The sequence below is a fragment of the Salarias fasciatus genome, chromosome 4 (assembly GCF_902148845.1).
Source record: "Salarias fasciatus chromosome 4, fSalaFa1.1, whole genome shotgun sequence".
Taxonomy (NCBI): Eukaryota; Metazoa; Chordata; class Actinopteri; order Blenniiformes; family Blenniidae; genus Salarias; species Salarias fasciatus.
In genome coordinates, this window is record NC_043748.1 from 10730499 (window position 1) to 10752306 (window position 21808).

Sequence of the window (21808 nt, forward strand, 5' to 3'; positions counted from 1 at the left end):
CCAGTTTCTCCTCACATAACCGCTATAATTAAAGAGGAGGGTCACGGGGGCCTTCCGCGACTGTGTTTAGAGGTCACTGCAGTTTAAACACACACATCCACACGCACACGCACACGCACACGCACACATCAAAGAGTCTTATAATGCTGTGTAGTGAAGAGAAGAACAAATACATTCACGTGGACTGATTGGTAGCTCTGAGTGTGCTGTCATTCGTTTTTTTTACGGTGAAAGTGGAAAGAATGTCGGAGTTGGGGGGGAGAGAAAAAAAAAAGTCAATAAAACCGTTCTGAATTTTTCATAACCTTGTCTAAACATTGGTTTAACACAGAGGATGAAGTTTCGAGTGGAACAGAAAGCCATCCGTTCTGCTGTCAGGATGAGACCTGGAGCCGCGCGCTCTCTTTGGTGACGCTGCTCCCGTTGGATGTTTTACCGCGCCGGCGTTTTCAGCGGCTAACGCGAACGACTCCGTTTGCATGCGCTGGAAGAAAAAGCACCGTTTTCTTCCTCCCGCAGAGGAGATTATGCATCAGACATGAAGACGTATGAGGAGCCCTATAACGATGTGTCTCACCTGTTTTGGAGCTGAAGTGTGCCCCGGTAACAACGTTGTGCCCTCTAAATGTAAATAATTGCTCATGCAGGGATATAATATTGCTTAATATTTGATACAAATTGAACATTCACTTGTTAAAAAAATAAAAAACAAAAACAAAAAAAAAAAAACACCAAAAATTAAAGTTACCAGTAATTCATTCCAAGTAATCATCCGTGGACGATGATTATCTGTGTTCCCACTGGTGAGTTTGGATTTTGTGTTGTAAATGTTCAGATTTGCTCCTTAGGATTTGATATTCACACAGATTTTCTGTTGTGAGAACAAGTCCTGTGAACGAATCTCTGCTTCCTTTTTGACCCTGGGTCAAAGTCTGCGAGGATTCAGCAGAGTTGGCTGCGACCTTGACGTGACCCCTGCCCACAGAGCCCGTGGAAGAATGCCAAGCCAGCAGTGGCGGCGGCGGCAGACTCCGACCTGAAGGAGCTCCGGACCAACTCGGCGGCCGGTGATTGTCCGAGAGGACAGCGGCTCCCTGACCTCCGGCGTGTCAGACGGCGGGCCGTCCTCGTCGCAGATTCTTCACGTCCTGAATGTTGACGCCAACATCCGGGTAAGGCAGTGTTCCACGTTGAAACCATCGGGCGACCTCACTGAGGAAGTGAAACTAGGAGCGGGGACAGTGGAGGGGGGGGGGGGGGGGGGTTTGGGGGGGCCACACACCGCCCACAAGCCCAGCAGATACATCCAAACATTTCCTATTCTAACATCAGCCTGAAAAACGAAAAAAAAAAAACATTCAACGCTCCCTGAAAGCTTCACGTCAGGTGTGTTTCCGAAAGGTGAAAATGTCCCGGGTTTTGGAGCCTCTCTTGCCCTCGGGCGGAGGCGTCGGCGTGGAGTTGGGCGAGGGCGTGGTCGCCGGGGAGGGGGACGAGGGCTGGGGCGTGGAGGTGCCTCCATAGGGGCAGCTTTGGGAGTCCGGGTGTTCGCCCGAACACTCCACGGTGGGGATGTAGCGACTGTCCCACATGCCCGGGCCGCACAGTTTACAGAGGTCGTGCAGGCTGCAAGGGATCCTGGGTAGGAGGCGGAACTGGTAGAGAAGGCTACGGGCCTGGAGGATTGGAACGAACAGAGAGAAAGGAGAATGAATGCGGAGCACTTAAACATTAAAATAAACGAAACGCGTCGACTCCGTGGCTGCGGATGGCAAAAAAACCCAAAAAATAACAAAACCTGTCAAGGTCAGCGCCGGGCGGCGTCACCTGCAGCTAAAACGCCAGCGAGCCCGCTCCAAGAACATCAGATGCAAAATCTCGGGCAAACAACAAAAGGAGCTACGCCAGCTGCATGCTAACACCGACCCACTGCCTGTGGTTGCAGCAGCAGCAGCACCAACACAACATCCATAAACATGAGGACGCGGGCGCAGACACAACAGCCGGGATTCAGCTCATAAATCCTCTCCGTGGCACGGCGGCATCGCTCTCGGTACCTCAAGGCCTCTGCGGGCGCATTACTGCGTACCGGTTGTTTTTGCTGCGGCGCCGGGTCGCGGCCCTTGATGTAGGCACATCTGGGTCGGGGGGGTAAATGTGCAGTTATGCGGCGGTCTGCGCAGGAATTTTTATGTGCGCGATCGTAAACCGCAGATCAGTTCAGATGCGTTTTATTCGGTCCTTATTTGACCGGAAAAGCCACAGTAAAATTAAAAACTCATTTTGCAAGCGTGTCCTGGCCCCAAGAAAAGGCAATATAAATAAGCAAGTAAAATTAAAGTCAAGATTAATTGACACCCTTTTCTTTTCCCTGATGAAAACTCTGCAAAAGGCTTTCAGTGTTTTACCTTCCGGAGCACCAGCTCTCCATTCATGTGCATGGAGAGGTTGCTGAAGTGGAGCAGCATTTGGTCAGTGGCGAGCTGCTGTTCTGTCACATCCTCACCATACAGAACGATGATGGCCACACAAAGGAACAGGTGGAAGTAGTCCGTCTGCAAGGAAAGAAAAAGAGAGAGAGAGAGAGAGAGATCTGTGAGGAGGCGCGCCGCGCAGGAAAATTTACTGCTTGTTCTCCATTATCTGATGCTACTGTAAAGGACAACGTGACGCCGGCTTGCTGTGGTCAGCCGTGCTCCGCCTGCAGGGAACGACGTGAAGGTTATCGCAGAATAAGAAAACAACAGATAAACCAAGCAAAGCCAGAATGTGACACTGAAATTAAAGCTAAAATAAATAAAAACATGGGTAAATAAAACTAAATTTGTTTCTGCTGTTAATATTTTCTTATAGCTTAATGATCAGTCTTCTTCATATCTCTCTGAATTATAGTCGTCTTTCCTTTACCTCCTGCTCATATAACCAATGACTTAATAATAACCGAGCGTTGGATACACTCTGTCCAATTATTTAAACTGTCAAGAACAAATACCGGGACACAAATGAACTGACGTCTCCTCCTCCTACTCGTCTTCTTGTTTTTAACCCTTCTGCTATTCAGTGCTCGACCGTCTGACGTAAAGCTCTACCTTCCTGTGGAGAACGTACCCGTTACCCACGGTGAACTGTAACCTTCAGCTGGAAAACGCCGAGCGGACGGATCAGAAAATAGACTGGCGAAATGGAAAGAATGTTGACATTAAGCTTTCAGAAGAAGCTGATTTAAGTCTTATTTCTAAAGGCCAGCGTGACTCACAAGAGGAGTCTAAATAAAGACATTTCAGACTCTGAACCTTATTCGCTGTCAGACTCAGGTGAACCAGAAGCTGTGGGGCTAAAATCCGAGGTTGAAAATACCGTCAACCTCTGAACTTTGACTCAGGAGAGAAAGCTGGCAAAATTCACCTCAACCAAAGTTTGATAATGGACATTCGGGGTCACGGGGGCGACGAAGGCAGAGAACATCCTGGACAGGGAGAGAAGACTGAAACTAAATATCAAAGAATGCAGGAAGCAAAAAATGTTAAAAACCCATCTGTCACATGGCTCTGAACTGTCAAACCACGGCCTCACCCTCCTATCTTCTCTATCACCACCTGTGGGTGAAGCTCTGAACGTCAAGCGGAAGCAGAGAGGCTGATATCCACCGCTGCCTCAGAGAGACGAGGCGCTGAGCTGCGTCTCTCTGCAGGAAACAGCAACCGGACACAAGTTTACTGGAGACAAGAGGAGGTGCTGATTGGGTTACCTAATCTGAAAACAGGGTCATCCCTGGTGTTTTTTGTTTTTTTTTTTGTGTTACCAAGTTTTGAAAAGCTGCTAAAAAAAATTGGCAGGAATGTGAAAAATATGAGACTTTAAATCACATCAGCATTAAAGCAGTAAAAGCCCTCAAGACAGAGAGCATGTTTTATAGGCATTTAGCAGGATTACAGCAGTCTGATGAGGGGCTTTACAGAGAAAACATGCCCCCTTTCTGCTGCAGACAGTGTGGCTCATTTCTGTCTCCTGAAAAGAAGAAAAAAATGTGGAACCCACCACTTCATTCATGCAACCTGCTGCTAAAAACTTTTCTCCTGAGTTTGAGCACAGGAGGCCTAGAAAGCGCCGTCTGACCTGGTAGTGCGCCCAGCAGGCCTCCCACATGCGCAGGGCCTCGGTGTCGGGGAACTCCCGCTTGAAGCACAGCAGGATCCAGCGGTGGCAGAAGAGCAGCTGGAGGCCGTCCTCCCCCAGCCGGGTCAGGTGATGGTGGAAGCGGGGCAGCATGAGGCGCAGCAGCTCCCGCAGGTACATCTGCAGAGCGAGAGCTGATGAGACGACCTCCTGGTGGTCTGAGGTTTTATTTCACATTACTGATTGTCTTTTATTCTTCCTTTAAAGGTTTATTATACTAAACCGCCTTCAGATTTAACTATAAATAATCGAATCTCTTCTTTCCTACGATATAAAGCTGATGTCTCGGCGTTTTATGAACTCTGGGAGGATTTCGGTGGCTGGATGAGGGCAGCCGTCTGCAACCTGCAGAGCCTCTCTGCAGCGGCTCAGCTGAAATATGCATCACATCCTATTATGTCACCTCACTGGCGCCTCGCGCTGCAGGTGATTAATGTTGAGTTTCCGACTCTGGCTCTCAGTAAGCTAACCATTGATTTTTCTTTTTTTATTTTTTTTTATTTTTTATTTAAGTCTTGCAGGAAAATCCTGTTTATTTTAATGTGGACGAACTTATTTGCTTCACAGTGAAGCTTCAATATGTTTTGCAGCTCCGGATAAATGTTATTTTGTTGGACGGCGTCCACTGAATGTTACAGTTTTAGACAGCCAAACAAGTTTAACCCTCTTATGTTGAATTTTCTAGATATCATGAACCGTCTGGGAGTTGTGGCTACGAGAAGTATGTTAAATCCTGTCAGCAGCAGATCAGAGTTAAAAGGATTAGGAAATAGCGCTTTAGAAAAAAAAAAAAAAAAAAAAAAAAGATCATTTGGCTAAAAAAATATGCCAGAACCAACAAACTTCCTTGATGTACAGCTCTGCACAGGCTGTTACATTTCATAATTGTGCACGTCGAGTCTTTTGTTCAGCGCTGTGACCCACAGTCACCCATAACACTGCTTTCCACCAAGGGTTCATGAAGGCAATTAAAATTGTGGAAATAAATTGTCCACACAATGTGTGAAAGTAAACTTGTCAGAAACTGTATGCAATAAATACGCTTGAAGAAAAAAAGGGGAGGGTGAGCCTTCATATGGTGGGAGGGAAGACATATTCAGACGTTTTCCTCAAGGAAACACTGAGCAGAGCTGTTGAAATAATGCAGAAGAAACTATTTGGGTTCATTCCTCACAAGCTTTGCAATCCAACTTAATTTACAGAATTTATTAGGATAGAGGAAGTTATGCTCTAAAAGGTCGTGAGGGGAAGGGCCGCGTTTCCGAAACCCACCAGCTGCTTCTCCATGTCTTCGTCCCGCGGGGAGCTGATGAAGATGGTGTTCTCCATGAGGCCCACGAAGCACCAGAAGGTGTCGCTTTCATCCTGGACCTCGGTGAGCAGCGGGGCCACCAGGTCGGACATGCCCTGGCAGTAACCCATGTCGGGATTAAACACTGCATAGTTGAGCAGAATTCGCCTGGAGCGAGAGCAAGCAGAGATGTCTTAGTGCCGTCGTAAAAAAAAAAAAAAAAAATAAAGTCCCAGCGGAAAACACAGCGGCGCTTCATATGAGCGGGCGGTATAGAACCATAAACATCTCAATTCTTTTGACAGCCTCCGCTGCAGGCCGGCCAGACCGTTAGGAAAGTACAGTCCCACCCAAACACTTCGGATGTGCCAGAGTGTGTCTCAGCATTGCTGGAAATGCCCAGAAAAACATGACAATCCCTGCTTTAGTTGTTGCTATGCCAACTCCTCCGGTAACCAGGGAGCTAATTAATATTATTCCTTTTTTTTTTTTTTTTTTTTAAACATGGCTACGACTTTGAAGAACACTTCCCTGGCAGTGCTCATACATTAGTAAGTATTGCATAAACAAAGGGAACACCCAGAGGATATTTTATTGTCCTAAAAATAAATAAATAAAAGGGTGGAGGAGTCGGGGGGCTGGTAGAGTAAAGTGACCTTAAAGATTTGAGGGTGTGTGTTCAGTTAAAACAACACACTTACGATTGACTGACGCAGAAAATACGAGATAAGTGTGAAAGACCGAGATAAGGCCTCTCTGTACGTACAAGCATCACCTGCCCGAGACTGGGAGCAGGACGTAATACCAAGACAAATACGAGAGTCACTAAACTAATATGCCATTTAAATCCTCTTGCTCCTCGTTTAGAAAGCCATTAGCTCTGAGTATGCATCAAAAGTGCTCAGACGGCTTAGTCAGAGTCAATAAAGCATGAAACTCATTTGTGTCTCCCCCAGGGTTCAGAATATGAAATGAATAGGTACGCCTGTGCATCGGGCTGAGCACCGGGAGCGATAAGGACGGATGGCGAGAAGGTGACAGGAGAGAAGCCCGACTGGAGCAGAAAGATAGAGACTGGGGGAAAAACAAAGGAGGGGAAAACACGACGGGAGGCAGTCGGTTGGTCCTGACCTCATGATCTCCACATTTGGGTTGTTCTCTCCTCTGAAGAAGTGGTTGCTGCGGTCCGTCCTCACCACGTCTTTATCCACTGTGAACTGGACCTTTCTCCAGAACTCACTGTGCTCCTCTGGGCTCATGGACAACCTGAGGACACACACACACACACACACACACAATATGAAATCAACAACAGAACAAAAAATGTGCGTCTCCATCATCTTGGATTAAAAATATATTAGCGCTCAGCTTTTACAGACATTTTTACTGCACAGTCTCTCAGGAAATGCTTGGTAATCAACATTGAAAGAAACAAACATGTTATTGATTCATCTTCGTCCCAGATGTTGTTCACTTGGCTGCAAATGAAGTTAGAAAAAAAAAAAAAAAAGATGTGGGTGGGCGAGCAGCGGACTAAAGGGGTGTTTTACCATCAAGGGCTCCACTGAGGGTAATACCACGGCCATAAAACCCCCATCCAGCCCCCTCCATGTTAGGGACGACGTTAGCAGTGTACTCTGTGTGAAGCACTAATGTACTCGGGTCTTAACAAGCAGAGGGGATTTAATTAACACTGTTTGTTTTCCATGCAGCCCCACCAGGAATAATGAGCGCACACCTGACGCAACGCCATGCAACTGTTTAGTTTCGGAGCGGCGTGTTTGCGTCGCCGGGCCCTCCCCGGCCACCTTCCTGCGCCGCTCCTTCTCAGGAGGATGCAAATTACAATTTCAGAAGATGTTTTCGTTGCTTTATGTTTCGTGGTTCGAAAAGGAAAAGGAAAATACATTGTTTGTGCTGGAAACTGTAAAGGAGACGAATATGCATCGACCTGCAAGGTGATGTGGAAGAAAGAAGAAAGAAGACATATTTATTTATTTATACACAACTTTACACAAATAAGAGTTTGTTTTGCTGAACAACACCAAAATAAGAGGCAGCCTTCATGCGTACAGTTCACTCAAATATCTGTGAAGAGGTCAGTCTGTAGCTTTCAACCTAATACTGAGAACCAGTCAAGCCACGGTTTCTGTCCTGTGTTTGCATTTGCTTCCTTTTCGAAAGTGCGTTTTCCTCGCAGTCAGAAAACAAGTGTTTGAGGTTAGTTGGTGACTCAAACTCATCCGCTGCTCTAAACGCGAATGTGTGATTTTGATGATGGACGGGCAGGTCCGTACATACAGTTAGCTGGGATCGACTAAAGCACCGAAACAGGACAAAAAAACCCCACAAAAACTCAAAAGTGTCACAATGTCAAACAAATATTGGCATTGTTTTAATGTCAAAACTAATTCTGATGTTTGGAAATGCAAATAAATTAAATGAGAAAAGCCCTGAAGTGTTTCAGTTGCGAAATGAGTCACACAGAAACTGATTTGACGACTGCTGTAACAACACTTCACTGTTTGTGAGAATTTTGAAGGGCGAAAAAAAAAAAAACTCTGCACATCCGCTGTGGTTATAAGTACACTGATGTAAATGCATTGCTGAAAACAGACGGTGCATGAAAATCTGAGGGTTTACGAATAAAGGGATTATTACTGATGGTCTAAAGGAAACCTTATTTGTTTCACAGATCATAAACAGAAAATAAAAGACATAAAGCATCAGCTGTGTTATCTGGCAAAATCAAAATGCATTCATAGATCATTCCTTCAGTTATTTGTTCCATTTTATTTTTGGTATATTTATAATAAGGGAGAAAACCAATCCATTAAACTGCAATCAGTTATTCAAATGTTTGCCTCCCACCGTCCCTTTAGCTCATTTCCTCCCAGTTCATTTACTTACACAGCGGCTTCATGAGTTTTAATTCATTTTTCCTCGTCAATTTGCCAATGAGGGAAAGACACGGAGAGGAGACGAGAAACGAAACCACAGACATGTCCTCCCCACTGCTAATGATCAAGTCGTGGCCCCGAAGGCTGCTCCAGTCGAAGGGGTCTTCGGAGGAATCCACATCAGAGTCAGAACAAGGACTCTAATTACCTGACTCCGATAAGACCTTCTGATGTACTGGAAATGTTAATAGGCCATACGGATGAAACCTGTCCAATTATCACATTCATTATAGACAGAGCGGCGGAACGTGTGAAAATATGTGCACACTTAACCTTCTGATGGCGGGGTGGAGGCGGATGACGTGACGGGAGCGCAGGAGCTTGTCCCCGCATACCAAGGCCATGTGGGTTTTTTTTTTTTTGTCTTTTTTTGTTTTCCTTTAGACAGGACAGTATGATCTGATAAGTGCTGACATGTTTTTTTTTCCAGAGACCTTTTATTTCACACCGAGCACCTCCCTTTAACACTTCCCTGATTGTGCCTATTGATTGCTCGCCGCCTGTGATGAGAAGCCACAATAGACTCACAATATGGTTTAATGTTTGACTGGCTGAGCATTTGGCAGCTGACACCACGGTCACATGAGAGTTTATCAGCGGCTCCGCACAGTTAGGTACGCTGCCGCAGCGTCTGAATTGCACTTTTGTCTTTTTATTTACTTCAGTCTGAAAATTTCCAGATTGCAACATTACGAACCTCCTCTGCTGAACGTCGTGGTAGTGGGAGCGCTTCTGCAGCCTCCAGGCTTCCCTCTCCTGGGAAGTGGAGTCGTAGCTGTAGTAGTGCAGCAGGAAAGGCCACACCTCGCCTCGTATGGATGGGTCGATGCCGCCAAAAAAGATGGCCTGGCGAAGGGGCGGGAGGTGGACAGATATCAGCACAAAGGGAGCTTTTACGAGGGCCAAGAGCAAGAAACGGCGCCGTGCTTCACGAAACAGGGTGGAGACGCAGAGCGCACAGTTGACTGTCACTTTAATGCTATGAAACTGAAAATTAATGCAAGAAAACAAAACAAACAAATGCCGTTTTAATGAGCGTGTCCAGCAGAGAATCTGCGATCGTCTTTCTGCGTTTGCAAACCCTTAATGAGGAAGCGTCTCGGTCACACTCTAACTGCCGCTGAGTCATTTCAGGAGGTTGGCAAACCTTAAGCTGAGTCAATTCCAGAAAACTGAAATGACTCATAAGGACGACGCTGGCCTGAGATCGGCGCGCTCATTATTCGAAGATAGGGGCTGCCGATTCAAACTGAAACTTGGACCTCGTCATTTCGGTTCTTATCTTTCAAAACATCTACAGAACATTCGGTGGGAATCGTAGTTTGATAAACAGGCTTGCTTCACTTCATGCATACCTTACGGAGCTTATATTCCTCCTCCACCTGCCCGTTGTGGTTGAGGTGACGGAGCCAGATGGTGACGTCCAGCCGGCGATAGAGCCTCTCCTCTGGGTGGGTCTCGGCCGATGGCAGGGTGGGCCTCTGGATGGAAAACTGCATGCAGGACTTCTCGTCCGACACCTGATGGTGGGAGATGGCAGGAAAGATGAAACCAAAGGAGGAGAAGCCATTAAAAAAAAAGAAAAAGGAAAAAAAAGCAGTGTTTGCACAGAAAAATGAAAAACAAGCTGGGAAAAAAAATGTGAGAAGTTCCTTCCCCTCTGGATGCCAAACTGGACTTAGGACTGAAACCTGACCTGGTCTTTCAGCTGAGTTTCTCGGCAGCACTTCCACTGCTGGAAGACCTCGGCCAGCTTGTCCAGCCCCGCGTGATGGAAGTGGAGGATCTTGTATTGGCTCTCTCTGCTGGCGATCACCAGCTGGCCGCTCGTACACGCTTCATCGCTGCAGCGGCGCGATTAAAAAAAAAACTGTGAGACCGTTAAACAGTTTACAAGACGCCGCGTACAGTCGCACCCTCCCCATGACCTCTGAGGCTCTCCGCTGACCTGAAGAAGAGTCTCAGCGACCTCATGTGACCCAGGTCCACCCGGAAAACCCCGCACAGCTGCTCCAGCGCCAGCACCTTCTGCTGCTCCTCCCAGCGCATGCCCTGCGACTGACCGGTGCCCTCAGAGGGGGCATGGCTGTCCAGGCTGGAGGCCGAGCTGGCCGAGTGGTTCATGGACTCCTCACAGAGCTCCCTGGCAATGCATTCATTAATAACACAAACGTGCAAGCGTTAAGGAAACGTGAAGGATTCTGGATCTCCTCTGAACATGAATTGATTTATTTATTTATTTTGAGCCACATGTTCAGACACAGAGACATTCCCTAATGTGAAACAGTAAAGGTGAATGTGTACACACTGGCCGGCGGGATTTAGACCGCTGATAAATGTACAAACTGATCCCGAGCTCCGTCTCGCCCGGCTGTTTGTGTGTTCCATCAAGAGGCTGAGAATAGGAGGAATGCATGGAGGCTTCTGAGGACACACACACACACACACACACACACACACACACACACACACACACACACACACACACACACACACACACACACACACACACACACACACACACACACACACACACACACACACACACACACACACACACACACACACACACACACACACACACACACAAAAAGCTGTACACACACAAATCACACTGTCTGCCGTCCAATTTCCCCTGTCATTCCCCCATGGCAAGCATGTTGTTCCCGGCACTGAAACCTGAGCCGAGGGTTTCTCCGCTGCAAGAGGACACACACACACACACACACACACACACGCATGGAAACACACATTATTACACGAATTCAAAGACAAATGTGAAAACACGGAAACCGAGCCAAAAAAATGGATGTGGTCAACACAAACTGCTGCCACGCCAATTCTTCACTGGTGTGAATCAGTCAGAGCCTGCTGTATACAACTTCCACAACACACACACACACACACACACACACAAACCATAACTAATGAGCATAATGCAGCCTCAAACACGGTTCTGGACACGCTAACGCTGAGAAAGAGAAACGTGTTAAACCCGCTGACATTTGAGAAAGAGGTGCAGAGAGTACTTACTAAAAGACTAGTAAGTGAAAATGTACTTGTCCACAACTGGCCGTGAAAAACACACACCTGGACCAGCAGCCATTCAATCTGACAGGTATGAATAATCATACAAATTTTTCTTCTGATCCGAATGCGTTTTAAAAGCGCTGTTCGTAACGCAGACAGACACTTTCCAGAGGCAAACAGGAGCGGCAGGCTGGTGCTTTGATGACCGGGGAGGTGGGCAAGGGCTAATCTCTCACACCCTGGATCAATCATGTCGAGCTAATCATTCCCCCCGTTAGCAGATGGGAAAATAACAAGGCTGATCAATCCAAGCCGCGCGGTTTCCTTATGCTATCTGGTGATTTACTGCTCGGCGTCTCGTGTGTCAGGCCACAGACCAGACGGTGGAGGACTGCAGCGAGGCGCGCAGCGCTCTGGCGAGGAAGTTAAGCCGTTTGAAATGTGGACGAGGCCATTTAACAGACTACCCTGCTTGCTTTATCAGCCTCATCCTGTCAAAATCATTTACTCTTTTGTGTATTCTAGGTTCATTGTCATCTAAACTTCCTTTTTTTTCCCTCTGTGAAATTATAAACAATCTCTTTACATATTTTTCTGCACAAACATGTAAAAATGCTACGATAATGAGAGTGGAAACATGCTGGATCTTTGTCATCTGAACATGGAGCGTTCGCCACGCCGCACTCACGCACGAACCCAGCGAGTGATTTATAACATCCGTCAGCGTCCACAGAATGATACTATTCTCTCACTGGAGGCAGTGAATGTAGGCAGCAGTCACACCACAGGCCGTACACAGGGAACATTATATAAACAAGCTGTTTTGACGGAGTCGGGCTGTAGCTGGTGTGTCCCACCAGGCCGGGGTGAGATCAAACTGCCCCGAGGCCCTTCGGCACACTCCCCTCCACATACACGGGGCTTTACCCCGGGGGAGAGTACTGCCAGGTCACCCTGAGAACCAGGACCGAGTGGTATAGGCCTCCAGGGACTCCCGGGTCCTTCACACAGTCCCCGGGGGGGAAGAGGAAGGACTCAAAACAACTGAGTGTTGTGGGCACAGACTGGAGACTGGTCAACACAGATTAGAGTTTCCTTCATGTGGAAAAAAACACATGGTGTATATTCACTGTTTTAATGCTGAAATAAAGATCCTAGCATCTGTACCTATTAAAATCCCTGCAAATGGAATGTTTTGGGTTTGTGACAAACAAACAACCTATAATAAATCTAATTTATTTAAGTTATAAAAGCTATTTAATTAAAAAAAAAAAAAAAAAAGGAAGAAAGCTGTTGGTTGTCAGAAAAAAAAACAAAAAACATTTGAATAAATAGTAATTCCTTCCCATCTCATGGCAAGAATGTCCCCAGATCGAGTCCAGGGTCGGTTTAGAGGCTTTTCTGTGGAAGCTGATGACTCAAAGCTACGAGCGAGTTCGTGTGTGTGTTTCTCTGTGTGTGTTCACTAATGGACTCATGACCTGTCAAAAGGCACCCTGTGTTTACCGTTAGTCAGCTGATAAATCAGTATAAGATGATAGAAGGAATGGAAAAATACTTGACAGTATTCCTACTGCAGAAAAAGCTCAGCTCGTCGATTTATTCTTATTAACTTCTTCGGGATTTTGAACCATCTTTAAACACATGTAACCAATGCAACAGTAACCAAATATGCATCTGGCAGACCAAATATGTAACCAATGACGGTGGCGGTTGCAATCAAATGTTGCTTCAATTTCAAGGCAGTGTGAGCCAAAAACACTGGAAACCACTGCGCTCAAGACGAATACACACGTTAAAATTCAACAAGTGGGGCTCTAAGAAGGCGGAACGCAGTGACAGTTTCATAAACTTCAGTTAAACTTTAAAGAAACTTGTTACAACGCCTGACAGAGATTGCTGAGGATTTGTCTTTCCTCCTGCTCTCTCCCACCGCTCTCCTCTCTCTGCCCCCTTTTCATCCGCTCTCACTCTCCCATACGCGTTTTTTTTTTTTTTTTTCTCTTTGAATGATTCCAAGTGACATGTTTCCAGTTCCTGGCCCCTTAACAGTGTCAATTAAAGCAAGGGAGAGAGAAAGAGAGATTGAGTGGGTTCCAGGGTTTTGGCTGCTGCTCCGCTCTCTTCAGTGCTCTAATCCGGAGAGCTGACATTCAGCCCAGCACAACAACCCTGGGAGCACTGGGAATCAAAGGGCTTCACACAGACTTTAGGAAGGGAGAGGGGAAGGGGGGGGGTGGGGGTGAGATATGCGAGAGGTGGGCTCCACTGAGAGATACAAAAATTGAGAAAATCAGGAAAGATATGCACGAGGAAAGGTAGGAAGTGAGAGAGAAGAGCAGATATGGGTTGAGGGAGGAAGAGAAAAGAAGAAGGGGGGGGGAAAACAGGGAAAGGAAAAAGAGGGATCCCGGTGCCAGGGAGCCGAAGGAGAGACACTAACAGTGAGAAAAGCACAGAGGAGTGGAGGAAGAGCGAGACAGAGTAAAGGTTAGAAGCTGTGAAGCAGAGACTGCTGCCAAGTCACACACTGACTGCACTTACAGCAAGCTGGGGTCTGAAAAGTGGTTATAAAAAAAAGGCTTAAACACACACTGATTCACTGTCTCATTCTCTTTGACATACATTGACACGGGGCTCACACATTCTGGGCAACATGTCAGCCCAAATAGCTGCGTGAGGAAACGGCCACGAGGAGAAGCATGAAGCGAGACGGCTGCTGCGAGGTCCGAGCAGCAACACAATCACTGTCCAGATGGCTTCCCTGATTAGAGAACAGTCTGCGGGTTTGGGCCGGGAGGATCTGGGGACTTATTTCAGGCCATCTGTGAAACTATAAAACATTTAGATCGAGAGCTGCCTTAAATAAATGAACAAACTATGAGGTCTTCTAGCATTTCATGGCCCTGCTGAAGTCATCTACCTGCTTCCACTCCCAGGGGACCTTCAGATGTGGAGCAGGAAGCCACCGTGTGGCCGCAGACTGTAGGCCAGCTCGCGTGAAGCCAATTCTTTTCTTTTTGGCTCCACCTTGCGGCGACTGATGGTAACTGAACAAAGCAGCGTGAGTGACAGCTTCACCAAGAACCGAGCTGACTCAGAACAGTGCACAAAATTGAAAAAAGAGTTGGAAATACTAAAAAGGATGAATGTCTTGTATCTTGTATGCACCACCACGACAGAGAAAATAAAGTATAAACGTTAATAAAGTGTTCATTTTGAACATTAGGACCAGTGTGGATATAGGTTTGATGAAATCCCTCCACCTCTTGTTCAAACAGGACACACTGTAAGTTTACTTTGTGAGCGGATGCTTGAGGCTGGCGTCCTGCGGTGATCAGCTGCAGCTGAAAGTTCAATACATTACATTACATACATGTACATTCAACACCAATTTCCAGGATGTGCCGTTTGATAATGACTGATTTTTATTTCTTTTACAAATACAGCTGTGCTTTTATGGTCACTCTTGATAAAGTGGCAACAAGATTATTTTTTTTTTATTGGGAGGATTAAATTGTGCAAACAAAGAGTGGGTGAGATGTCTTTATGCTGCAGGCACACCAAGCATTACTCCTTTAAGACTGTTAAAATAGGATTGAACAACTTTGAAATAACTAGTTAGCAGACTGTTCCCTTATATGTAATATGTGGCTGCAAAAATAAACGCAAAGTGAACTGAATCTCATTTATAAGTATTAGGACTTAAATAACTTATTTCTAACAGAATGTGGAGAATTTACTTAAAATACAGTTTGATAAGTTACACTTTGGGAGCCTTTCGCAGTGGTGCACCATGGGTTTTTCCTCAGGCTGGGAGTGCTGTGTGCTGTGTGGGGGGTACAACTGAACTCAGTTCTACAAAGAAGGAATATACTATATCTCTGAATAAAGAGCAGAACGCTCAGTGGTTCTGACAGCCTACTGTTCCACTTCGGCATCAGTCAGTTTCTCAATACAGTGTATCCGAGTGGCTTCATGTATGAAGAGGAAAGAAACCAACATAACAAACCTCTAGATGGCTGCTGTGTGTCATATAACAAAGAAACCCACAGCCCGCCTCACCTGCTCTCGTTGTCCAGGAAGACGGAGCTGCTGCTCTCACAAAGCGCCTCGCTGACGGGGGACAGGCAGAACGGGGAGGAGAAGGTGTCGGAGTCGGAGCCCATGGTGCTGTCCCGGCTCACTTCGTCCGACAGCTCACAGGAGCCCTCGTCGCCTTCCTCGGCTGAGGGCGGCGGCGGCGGCGGTGCAGGGTGGGTGGAGGGATCCCCAGCAGCCTCCACCACCAGGCTGTGGCCTTCTGCAGAGCTGCTGCTGGCAATGAGCCGCTCCTCGTCCTCGTCTTCCTCCTGGGCTGCTGGGGGGCGGGAGTGGGGTCTGGGCAAAACGGTCGATATCAACAAACACAGCATGGAAAACGTGAGTTTGTCTTTTAAACTGTCTGTTCAGATGGTCTATAGTCTGTATCTGTCCATCTTTAGGAATTAATGATCTTCAGATCTACAGAATTATTTATGATATTTATGATATTGTATTAATCCAAGAAACAAATTGTGACCGCTTTATTACTAAACATTTTCCATTAACATACCTTATTTAAAATAACTTTATATTTGAGTATGTCTAATATAGAGCTCATCGCTGCTCTACAAGGCTCCGTGACTAATAAGTATAAAGGCGATTTGCCAGGAGGGATTCCTCTTCCTCTGCTCCATGTATACCTTACCTTCTGTACAATTATTTTCAGCATGGGGAGTTGTGTACACAATAAATCCTCCTCTATAGTCTGAATAAAACACACAAATGTGTGTGTGTGTGTGTGTGTGTGTGTGTGTGTGTGTGTCTCTGTGTTTGCCCTGCGATGGGGTGTATCCTACATTACCTCTGAGAACACCAGATGGCAAATTCAGAAAATCAAGAGGAATAATGGTGCAAATGCATATTTACATGAAATAATATATTTATGTTATTCATAGATCTTCTAAAACACATTATCTAGTTCAGGTTCGCTGTCCAAACGTCTGAACACTTTATACTTACACCATTAATCCAACCACGAACATGCAAACTCCAGAGAAAGATAACTACACCATAAGCATTCTTATAAAGTATGTTACATTTTTTCCCTAAAAATAAGACTGAATACGAATACGAATACGAATACTTTATTGTCCACCAAGGTGGAAATTTATCTGTGGTTTCACCAGACACATTAAAATACATCACATTAGAATGCATCTTAAAGCGATACTTCAACATTTTGGCAAATTGGCCCATTTAGCGCAATTCCTTAGTTATTTCGAGCAGCATACTTACTTTTTTGTGAGGGCGAGCTGTTGTTTATCCAGAGGTGAGTCGGGGAAGGTTTTCGGGACGGACACAATGGAAGTGGATGGTATTTTTGTTCCCCCTCGTCAAACTCATCAAATACAAAATCCAACAACCCCAGAACACTTTGGTGGACACGTTATAATCTGCACATTCACTATGCTTTAAACTTTACTTACTTAAACTTTACTTACTTACTTACGCTGTGTAACACCAACAAATAATATTGTAGCGTTACGACACTGAAGCAAATACTGGGAACTACTTTTTCTTTTGAAATCACTACGCCCAGACGCCATCTTTAGTAAGTAGTTCTGTCTTAGCAATCTTCGCATAAACAACTTAATCTCGCAATTTCACGTTAATATTTCACAGCGTAGTGAATGTGCGGATTATAACGTGTCCACCAAAGTGTTTTGGGGTTGTTGGATTTTGTATTTGATGAGTTTGACGAGGGGGAACAAAAATACCATCCACTTCCATTGTGTCCGTCCCGAAAACCTTCCCCGACTCACCTCTGAATAAACAATAGTTCGCCCTCACAAAAAAAGTATGCTGTTCGAAATGACTGAGGAATTGCGCTAAATGGGCCAATTTGCCAAAATGTTGAAGTATCCCTTTAAAATGTTGAATCTCATCACCATAAACAATGAAAAAATGTTACTCAATTTTAAAACAAGAATCTGAAGCACTAATTAATTTGCTCCTTGATAAAATTTGAGGCAAAATACACAAATATTTAAGACCACAGCAAAATAAGATTTTAAACTTAATGTAACAACATTTTTACAGTGTGTGCGTACCGGCGGCCTCTGCGGCGGGCGTTCCTGCGCACGGGGGAACTCTCTGGGGTGATGTACCGCAGCGCCTCCTCGTCCTGCCTCTGGATCCGGGAATTGGGCACCCAGGTCAGGATCAGAGTGGTGCCCAGGCTCTCGTCCTTCTCCACGTGCACACACAGGTAACCTGCAGGGGGGAAACAAAACCACGCCTTCATCTAATGATCATAACCTTTTAAGATTTTTAAGACATTTAATCATATAATCTCAGGAGTACATCAAGATTTGACATCGACAAGAGAAACCTGAGGGAGGTGATATTATATAATATTACATTTGGGACTTGTCTTATCTTATCAAGTAAGATAATATTTGCTGGTTGACATTCGTCACTATTAACGGAAAAGCGGATTTATAGCAACGGGTTCATCGGCTGACAGACATCATCAGCCTCACCTGGGTGGTGCTCAGGCAGGCCGGGGAGGGGCTCGGCTGGGTGCACGCAAACATTGTTCTTGGAGAAGATGATCTCGCCATCCAGGCCGGAGCGTATCGACGAGCCCCCGGCCCCGGGGTTAAAGGTCAGGAGGTCGGAGGCCTTGGAGGAGGCGCGTCGCAGGAGCCGACCCAGAGACATCTCCTCAGGTACGGGGAGGCTGGGCCCATCCTCTGAACACACAGACCACAGAGGGAAGCTTCAGCCGCCGCTGGACAGATATTAAAAGACAAAACGAGAGAGAAAACCAACAACAACATACAGAGAGATGCTGCGCAACAACATGGCTGCTGAGATCCTCGCTCCCTCCGTCACACGTGTGGCCTGCTCACTGCAGTGTCCTTACCGCAGCGCTCACCGTCCGCCTCTCCCCTCTCTACTGGTTCAGCATCTCTCTGGGCCACATTTTCCTTGACACTCACCTGCACCTGCTCACACATCCGCAGCTTCTGTGTCTACTGTACCAGTGTGTAACCAAACGTGTCCCACCCTCTGCAAACAACACACACACACACACACATATATACAGTGTGTGCAAACAGACTCCGCTCCATCCCTGTGAAATTCCGAGCTGCTATCAGCAGCCAACAGATGTCATCAACGGCGGTGGTGAACGGGACGCAGCATGTCACACCATCGCTGTTTAACTTGTGCGCTTCAGAGGGGGAAGCCCCGCGTGACAACAACAGCTTCATGCCTTCATGTCGAGATAAAAGCCAAAGGAATCCGCTTGATGCTGCACCACATTGTCCCAGGCTTTCTTCTCTGAAAATGCTTGAAAAGAATCCTGCTTCTCAGGATTAAATCAAACTGAAAGTGAATTAAGTTTTGTCTTTATCAGCTCACATAAAATAGACATCATCAACTTATTTTCTGTTTTTCTTGGATGTGGTGTTTGCGGTGGGGTTTTATGGATCCACTTCATGAGTGTGGCCTCGTTTTCTGTGCTCTGCCGCGGACACACTCACAGCTTTATCTGAGGAATGTTCCCTCCTTTTTCCTCACAGGGCATGTTTACCTCTGCTTGATTAGGCAGGCACCCCACTTCCTAATGCCAGGCCGCAGACAGGAAGCCTGCTGGCACAAACAAACGGTGGGCTGTCGCTTCGCTTATAGTTTTTGATCATCTTATATAAAGCTGCTCTGGTCACACCAGTGAATTCCAGCTAAAGATTATAAGTAAGATTAACCAGGTAATGATTGTACTTAATAATCACGTAAAAGCACGTTCGGCATCTCATTAGAATGATTGTTGAAGTCACTGTTTGATCATTTTCATGTCCGTAAATGTTTACTTAACTAATCCGCAGCTCAGTTCAAACTTTAAACCATAGATGAGAAGAAAAATTAGTTTAGGGAGGAGCTGATCAGAGCATGGTTAAGGAAGACAGAATAAATCTATTAGATACGGTGAAGTAAGCAATCATTAAAACATCCTTAGTTTTATTAATTCATAAGCAAGAGAAGTATGTTTTCAAGCCACTAATCATCTAAAAATATCTTATTACCCACAGGACATAGTAGTGTATTTTGGCCTGCAGTTCCCTGTCCTGTGACTCATGACTGCTCCTGAATATGAGCGCCAGTCTCATGAGTTATTTACTGTACATCAGGAACTGAGATTTAAGGGGAACAAGCTCTCAGTTATGTGTTAAATGAAGAAACAAGATGCTGGAACCAGCTCGGATTAAGCTAGTATATGTTCTGTCAGGCATTGTTGCTATTGGTAATAACTAATAAGTTGAGTTATTGATGTACAGAGATGTACAGAACCTACAACATGCAAATTTAGTAAAAAATCATAAGTATTCTAGTGTGTGTGGGGGAGAGACCGCCCCTCCAGCCAGGCCTTGACTTGTTCTACTACATGCTGTCAGCTTCTGCCTCAAATAGCAGCACAACACCCCACTGGCAAATAAGAAATACTAGACTGATGCAGTGTCTATGAAAATCTGACTCTGCATTTCTGCAGAGTCCACCTCCAGAAATCATCACACACATAATTACAGACCTGTGTCTTAAACCTGGTTTATAGTGGCTTCTGGAGAGCGATAAGATCTCCACCGCTGTGATGCCATGCGGGGGTTATTTTGGTCTGTATGTGATTACGGGGTGAGTCGGGTCAGCTTCCCATTCAGGCCCGGCTGTTAAAAGGACAGCGTCCTCTCACACCGTTCTTCTCTCGTCATCTTTTATGCTGTCAACACCTCGGTGTGCCGGCACACCGCCGCTCTCCCGTCTGGCCTTTCTGTGTTTTATCAAATCACACATATATCCTGAGACGGCGTCTTGAACCCGGGCTGGTCTCACTCAAACTCCCCTGGTTTCGGCTTCGCGCCTCTGGGCTCCGTCTCGATGAAGTTATCAGTCTGACATTTGAATGGAGCCGACGGTACTGAACTCTCCTTTCTCATACAAACTGCATACTGACGCCCGGGGCGGGTCAAAAGACCCCAGCCACAGAGAGGCCTGGAACACAAAGCTCATGAGGCCTCGTTCATGAGGAAACTTTATGCCTTGCTTTGCGGAGAAAGTGTGTCGACAGTCTAAACCTTTGCAGCACTGAACGCAGAGTAATAAAGCAAGCGTTTATGATAATATTGGTTAAAATGTTTCAGAGTGCAAGTTAGGATGCCACATTTAGCTGCAAAAGAGGAGGAGTCAAAACAAATAAGAGATAACATTACAGTTGCATTTGATGATTAAACAAAGAAAGATACACAAGGAAGTTGAATCTTCTTAGATGTCCCGTATGATGGATTTCAGTGGCTTTAATATGTTTTTCTACTGGGCTGTGCAGTGGCTTAGCACTCCTATCTCACATCTGAATGTCCTGGTGTGGATCCAGGAGAAGCTTGCATGATTTCCCAGTGCATGCAGGACTTACTCCAGCTTTTGGCTGATTTAAATAAACTATAAGTGTGTGTGTGTGTGTGTGTGTGTGTGTGTGTGTGTGTGTGTGTGTGTGTGTGTGTGTGTGTGTGTGTGTGTGTGTGTGAGTTTTGCACAAGTAGCTTCTATAGCAAAACTTTGTCAGTTGCGTCCATAAGGAGCTGAGTCAGTGAATGCAGATGATACATGCCTCAGCACGTCTGTGTCAGTCTTGCAGTGTGGGTAAAGCATTTCTGAGTGAAAGCAGGAGGCAGTGAGAGACTCTGCTCAGCACCAGCAGCCGGTGGAGCAGAGGATGGAGGAGCTCCAACAGCTGCCATCCCGGCCCTCCTGACGGGAGCAGAGGGGAGGATGGACTGTTTACACACAGGCCTGGGCTCCATCTCTCCCTCCTCCAACATAAATATTTTAGTTGAGCAGCCTTGTCCGAGGCTGGCTGGGCGCATCTGAAGGCAACTTTAAAGTTTATCTGGCGGACCTGCGGCGGTACTAGCGGGTTTAACGCCTCCTCCGGGCTGCTGTCACTCACCTGTTATAGCGGAACAGGCGGAATGAATGAATGGAAAGGGGAGGAAGGGGGCCGAGCGGCGGAGCTCCTCACCTTCAGTCCCGCCGCAGGAGGCTCCTACAGCCCGCACCGGACAGCCATCTCAGCGGGCAGGCGGGGGCCGAGCGGCGGTCTCCGGGCGGTCCCGCCTCCTCTCCCCCCCGGTTTCAGCACGCTTCTTCACCGCCGTGCTCCTGTTTGTAACCCGGACTGTTTTCTCCGACTGTATGACACCACACATCTGACTGACCGCTGTCACGGCGGGGAAAGTACACTTCCGGTTTGGAATTTCAAAATAAATCCAAG

General features: G+C 46.3%; 1 protein-coding gene across 2 annotated transcripts; it reads right to left on the bottom strand.

Annotated features, from left to right (window-relative positions):
• Window positions 1-1326: 1326 nt before the first annotated feature.
• On the bottom strand, window positions 1327-21714 carry tbc1d16 (TBC1 domain family, member 16). 2 transcript variants are annotated; one of them, XM_030090061.1, is made up of 13 exons: window positions 21557-21714; window positions 18024-18236; window positions 17592-17754; window positions 15523-15837; window positions 10376-10570; window positions 10124-10271; window positions 9783-9947; window positions 9125-9273; window positions 6599-6733; window positions 5449-5635; window positions 4117-4296; window positions 2409-2555; window positions 1327-1676 (listed from the first exon to the last, which is right to left on the bottom strand). In XM_030090061.1, the coding sequence occupies exons 2-13, from the start codon at window positions 18202-18204 to the stop codon at window positions 1383-1385; spliced, it is 2259 nt and encodes a 752-aa protein (XP_029945921.1). In that variant the 5' UTR covers window positions 18205-18236; window positions 21557-21714; the 3' UTR covers window positions 1327-1382. The 2 variants fall into 2 exon arrangements, with proteins under 2 accessions (XP_029945921.1, XP_029945922.1); XM_030090062.1 differs by lacking the exon at window positions 21557-21714 and adding an exon at window positions 18326-18346.
• Between the last annotated feature and the right edge of the window lie 94 nt (window positions 21715-21808).

Coding starts and splice junctions, on each gene's coding strand:
- tbc1d16 (XM_030090061.1), bottom strand. CDS start 18,204: ATGTCTCTGGGTCGGCTCCTGCGACGCGCCTCCTCCAAGGCCTCCGAC. Junction 10,272..10,375: donor TCGCTGAGACTCTTCTTCAG/GTCAGCGGAGAG, acceptor GCGCCGCTGCAG/CGATGAAGCGTGTACGAGCG. Junction 5,636..6,598: donor CCAAATGTGGAGATCATGAG/GTCAGGACCAAC, acceptor CTCTCGCTCCAG/GCGAATTCTGCTCAACTATG.